General features: G+C 36.6%; 1 protein-coding gene across 1 annotated transcript; it reads right to left on the reverse strand.

Annotated features, from left to right (window-relative positions):
* Positions 1-3118: 3118 nt before the first annotated feature.
* LOC116625187 (heterogeneous nuclear ribonucleoprotein F-like) lies at positions 3119-4551 on the reverse strand. The gene is given in 2 exon segments (XM_032393529.1): positions 3119-3334; positions 3336-4551. Coding segments are annotated over 2 exon segments (1245 nt in total). The 5' UTR covers positions 4523-4551; the 3' UTR covers positions 3119-3276.
* Between the last annotated feature and the right edge of the window lie 1981 nt (positions 4552-6532).

Consider the following 6532-nt stretch of genomic DNA (forward strand, 5'->3'; position numbering starts at 1 on the left):
GAAGAAATAATGGCTTTCTCAGACAAAGAAAAGTGTGAAATGTGTCATCAGATGCCTGTCCTGCAAAAAGAGTACTTTAGAGAAAAAGGAAAATAATATAGACCACAATTTCAGATCTACATAAAGAAAGGGAAAATGAGAGAATGAATAATTGATTGTAAAATAAAATCTAAGCAGAAAGAGAGAGAGAGAGAAAGGGAGAAGACATAAATCATCAATATCAGATAAATAAAATAATATCAGATAAATAAAAGAGGGGCATCACCACTCATTCTATGGACACATTAAAAGGATTATAAAGGAATACACATAAAAGGACTATAAAGGGCCATGGATTTGATAAAAGATATGAAATGGACAAATTCTTCGAAAGACACAAACTACTGAAAATCATACATGGAGAAATAAATAATCTGAATAGATTATAGTGATTAAGTAAATTGAACCAATTATTAATAATTTTCCCCAAAAAAGTGCCAATGCCCCTAGATGGCTCACTGGTGAATTCTGCCAAACATTTAAGAAAAAGATAATATCAATTCTTACAATATCTTCCAGAAAACAGAAGCAGAAGGAATATTTTCTAATTCATTCTATGAGGTCAACATTACCTGATGCCAAAATCAAGTAAAGACACTGAAAAAAGGAAAACTACAAACTGTTATCTCTTATGAACATAGATGTGAAAATCCTCAACAAAATACTAACAAATCAATTACAACAATGTATAAAATAAATTATACATTGTGAACAAGTAGGATTTATTCCAGGATGCATAGCTGATTCTAAATTCAAAAACTGGTCAGTTAAAACCACTCCCTCAACAGGTTAAAAACAGAAACAAAAAAGAAAGAAAGGAAAGAAAAAAGAAAGAAAGAAAAAGAAAGAAAGAAAGAAAGAAAGAAAGAAAGAAAGAAAGAAAGAGAAAGAAGAAAGAAAGAAAGAAAGAAAGAAAGAAAGAAAGAAAGAAAGAAAGAAAGAAAGAAAGGAAGGAAGGAAGGAAGGAAGGAAGAAAGGAAGGAAGAAAGGAAGGAAGAAAGAAAGAAAGAAAAAGAAAGACAAACCCATACAATCATATCAATTAATGCACAAAACCCATTTGTCAAAAATCCAACACCCGTTATTGATAAAACTCTTAAACTAGGAATAGAAGGGAATTTCTTCATTGTTATAGACCAGGTACAAAAACCCTACAACTAACATTATATTTAATGGCGAGAAAATGAACATTTTCCCCCTAAGAACAGGAAGAAGACAAGGTTGTACTCTCTCATCATTTCTACTCAACACTGTACTGGAAGACCAAACTAGTGAAATAAGGCAAGAAGACAAAAGAGGAATTAAATATATACAAAACTGGGAAGGAAAAACAAAATTGTCTTTGTTCACAGATGACATGGTTGCCTCTGTAGAAAATCTCAAAGAATTACCCCCTACAATTAGTAGAACTAATAGCAAATTTGCAGAAGACAATGTTAATATACATAAGTCTCAAATGCCTTTCTATATGCCAGTAATGAACAAATGGAATTTGAAATTTATTTCTGTGCCAGTACCACACTGTCTTGATCATTACAGCTTTGTAATATAACTTGAAATCTGGAATTGTGATGCCGCCAGGTTTGCTTTTCTTTTTCAAGGTTGCTTTGGCTATTTGGGGTCTTCTGTGGTTCTATACAAATTTTAAGATTGTTTGTCCTAGCTCTTTGAAAAATGCTGTTGGTATATTGATAGGGATTGCATTAAATGTGTAGATTCCTTTGGGCAGTACAGACATTCTAACAGTATTTGTTAATCCATTTATTTCTGTCATCTTCAAGTTCTTTTATCAGTGTTTTATAGTTCTCAGAGTACAGATCTCTTACCTCTTTGGTTAGGTTTATTCCAAAGTATCATGATTTTTAGTGGGATTCATTCCTTAATTTTTAGTGGGATTCATTCCTTAATTTAAAAAAGAATAATAAAATATTACCAAAAAAGTGAAGTACCTGGATATAAATCTAATAAAATATATACACAACTATATGTGAACAACTACAAAACTATGAAGAAAAAAACTACATAAATCTACATAAATGGAGAAATATTCCATGTTTATAGGTTGGAACTCAATATTATTAAATGTCAATTCTTCCCAATATGATCTATAGAGGCAATATAATCTCAATAAAAATCCCAGAAAACTACTCTATAGATATATACAAACTAATTCAAAAGTTTATATGTAAAAGCAAGACACCTAGAATAATCAACACATGCTAAAGAAGGACAAATTTGAAGGACTCACACTCTCAGTTTCAAGACTTACTATAAAACTACAGTAATCTGAAAAGAATGATATTGATGAAAAAATAGATATATAGATCAATGGAACAGAATAGAGAGACCAGAAATAGACCCAAACATATAAAAATCAACTGGTCTTTGACAAGAAGCAAAGGGAACTCAACAAAGGTAGTCTTTTCAACAAATTGTCATAAAACCTACAACAAAACCACACACACCTTGATACAAACCTTATACCTTTCACAAAAATTAACTCAAAATGGATCTTAGGCCTATATGTAAATTAAAACTATAAAACTTACAGAAAAAAAAAAACGGGAAAAAATCTAGATGATCTTGAGTTTGACAATGAGTCTTTTTTTTAAATTTTTTTTATTGTGAAAAAATCTTTATTTTAAGAAAAAAATTTAGTTAACAAAAAAATTGAACAAGTTTCACTTAGCAAAATACACCCAAAAGGAAATCACAGTACAAAGAAAGTTTTAAGTCAAGGCCTCACCAATTCCTACAGTATTAGTAATGTGTCTCAATTTTCAAAACTAACTTATTTTTAAAAGCTTAAACTTAACCTAAAAGATTTTAAATGAAAACAAACTAGAATGAACAAACATGAGAAATGTTCCTCTTTGAATCAGGGATCTGCACCTTGAGTTTTCCAAAAAAGCACGTCTCCCCAATGTGTTCACAGTGATGTGGTGTAAAAGATCCATTTAATGTACTTAAAACTACTTTAACTCAGATAACATCACTCTGAAGTACACTACCAAAATGTTAATTGAGAAAAGCCGAAAATAGTTTTAGTTTACTCAATATCACATGCTAGAAGAAAGTTTGCATGAGAAAACACTGAAGAGGTAATTTTTTAATCCAGATTTCACAAACTCATGGTGCAAAATGGGTCCCACAGCTTCCTCTAGAGTAATAATTGCTTTTCACTGCTTGTTGGCTGCCTGTGAAAATGACTGCAGTAACTCAAATGCTCCTACAAAACTAGTCATATCCACCCATGCTGTTCTGGCCTCCATAGCCAGCCCCGTAACAGCCACTCAGACTGGCTCTCAAGGCCACTGTAAGTGGACTGGGCTGACACCCCCATGCCTTGCATCATCTGGCTGCTATATGCCCCATTGCTGGCCCCAGTTGTGGAATTCAGGAAAAGTTCTGTGTATCTGTGTTGCATGTTGGCCCGGTCTTTGGACATAGCTGCCACAGCTTCTTCGTGAGTGGCAAACTCAACATCGGCTTTGCCCATCACTCTTCCATCAGGGCCAATCTCAATATGGACTCTCACAGGGTTGAGTGGAGAGAAGTTGTAAATGTCGTTCTCTGTGGCTTTGTATGGCAGCCCTCTCATGTGGACGCAGTGTCCAGTGGTACTCTGGACAGTGAACTTGCCGTCTCCGTATCCGTGGTCATACATGCCTGAGAGACATTAACTGAGGTCTCCCCCGAACAGATCAGTGGTGAAGCCGTAGCCATTGCTGAGGCCGCTGTACTCCTCATAGCCCCCATAGCCTGCACTATATGCACCAGACCTCATCCTCTCTAGGCCCGCTTGCTTGACAATGCCAATATACCTCCTGGCTGTGCCGGGGCGGTCATAGGGCCCCAGCCGCTGTACAGACATGAATTTCAGAGTGGGATCTGAGTATGACCTAACTTCCTCCTGACTGCTCTTGAACACTTCAATATACCTGTGCCCTATTCTCTCCTTGTGCTTCCCTAGGGCCTTCTCAGCTAACTCCTGGGAGGCAAACTGCACAAAGGCTTCTCCTGTAATCTTGCCCTCGGGGTCCACAGGCAATGTCATCCCATTTGGCACAATTTCCAACCCTGAGAAGAACTGAATAATTTCTTCCTTGGTGCATCCAAATGGGAGTCCTCGAAGCCGAATGAAGCCATCACTGGCGGTGTCGGCACTGTTTGGACCGCTGTGCTTCAACACCCAATCCATCTCGGTTCTGTGGGATTTGAACACCTCAGTGTACTGGTGTCCCATGCTTTCCCTGTCTTTTTTAAGGGCCATTTTTACATCATCTTCTGATTCAAGTTCAACAAAAGCCTCACCACTCTGCCTGCCTTCTCTAGTGTAGATGAAATGAACACCTGCAGCCCCATCATGAATTGTGCAGTCAGAAAGGAAATTCTGCACATCCTCAACAGAGCAGGACCAGGGCAGGCCACGGAGCTTGACCACAAAGCCTTCGCCTCCCTCGGGACCTAGCATCATGGACATTTGAGAGGACAGATGTCAAACAAGCTTGGGTGCAGCTTTTTGTGGCTCTAAAAGCAGGAGACAAAACTCAGACTGGCGCTCAGGACACGCACGCCCTTTTTTAAAAATTTTTTATTGAAATTCAATTTAGTGTATATATTTTGTTGGATAGACCCCTTTATTATGATATGGTGTCCTTCTCCATGTCTTATTATAGTCTTTGGTTTAAAATCTAGTTTGTCTGGGGGTGCCCAGTTAGCTCAGTTAGTTAAGTATCCACCTCCTTATTTTGGCTCAGGCTGTCATCTCAGGGTCCTGGGATTGAGGCCCATATCAGGCTTCATGCTCAGCAGGGAGTCTGCTTGAGATTCTCTCTCTCCTTTTCCCTCTCCCCTGCCCCTCCCACCACTCACACACTCTCTCTCTAAAATAAATAAATAAATCTTCAAAAAAATAGATAAAATCTAGTTTGTCTGATATAAGGATGGCTACTCCAGCTGTCTTTTGATGTCCATTAACATGATAAATCATTCTCTACCCCCTCACTTTCAATCTGGAGGTTTCTTTGGGTCTAAAATGGATCTCTTGTAAGCAGCATACTGATGGGTCTTATTTTTTTATCCATTCTGATACCCTATGTCTTTTGATTGGAGTATTTAGTCCATTTAGAGTAATTATTGAAAGATATGAATTACTGCCATTGTATTACCTGTAAAGTTGTTCCTGTAGACTGTCTCTGTTCCTTTCTGGTCTATTACTTTTGGGCTTTCTTTCCACTCGAAGTTTCCCTTTAATATTTCTTGCTGGGCTGGTTTAGTGTTCACTAATTCCTTTTAGCTTTTGTTTGTTTTGGAAACTCTTTATCTCTCCTATTCTGAATGACAGCCTTGCTGGATAAAGTATTCTTGGCAGCATATTTTTCCCACTTAGCATGTTGAATACATCATGACAGTCCTTTCTGCCCTGCCAGGTCTCTGTGGACAGGTCTGCTGCCAGCCTTATATGTTTACCCTTGTATGTTAAGGACCTCTTGTCTGGAGATGCTTTCAAGATTTTCTCTTTATCTTTGCAATTTGCAAGTTTCACTATAAATGTTTTAGACTTGACCTATTTTTGTTGATTTTGAGTGGATTTCTCTGTGCCTCTTGAACTTGAATGCCTGTTTCCTTCCACATATTAGGGAAGTTCTCGCTGTAATTTGCTCAAATAAATCTTCTGCCCCTTTTTCCCCACTCTCTTTTTCTGGGAACCCTATAATATGGGTATTATTTCACTTTATGGAATCTCTGAGTTCCCTAAGTCTACCTTCATGATCTAATAGTTTTCTTTCCATCTTCTTTTCAGCTTCATTATTTTTCATAATCTTATCTTCTATATCACTGATTTCTTCATCCTCATTTTTATAGCCTCCACTTGGGACTGCAACCCAGTAATAGCATTTCTAGCTCTAGCCTGACTAGATCTTAGTTCTTTTATTTCTGGATTCTCTGGTGTCTTCTATGCTTTTTTTAAGCCCAGCTAGTATTTTATAATTGTTGTTTTAAATTCTAGTTCAGACATCTAACATATCCATACTGATTAAATCCCCATTATGAGTACTACCTCCTGTTGTTTCTTTTGGGGTGAATTTCTCATTATTTTGTCAAGGAAAGAAAAAAGAAAAAACACAAAAACAACAATAACAAAAAACAAAAATAAAACAAACCCTATATCCTGGGTGTGTTTTGGTTTGCCTGTTAAAAGAAACTAGATATGGACTCTGAGAAACAAACAGGGTTTTAGAGGGGAGAGGGGTGGGGGCATGGGTTAGCTCAGTGACGGGTATTAAGGAGGGCACGTATCGCATGGAGCACTGGGTGTTATACGCAAACAATGAATCATGGAACACTACATCAAAAACTAATGATGTAATGTATGGTGACTAATATAACATAATAAAATAAAATTTAAAAAATAAATAAAAGAAACTAGATCTGAAAATGAGAGAAAGAAGAAATATATATAAATATATATAAAAAATACAATAAAAGG

The sequence above is a fragment of the Phoca vitulina genome, unplaced genomic scaffold (genome assembly GCF_004348235.1).
Source record: "Phoca vitulina isolate PV1807 unplaced genomic scaffold, GSC_HSeal_1.0 scaffold74, whole genome shotgun sequence".
Lineage (NCBI taxonomy): Eukaryota > Metazoa > Chordata > Mammalia > Carnivora > Phocidae > Phoca > Phoca vitulina.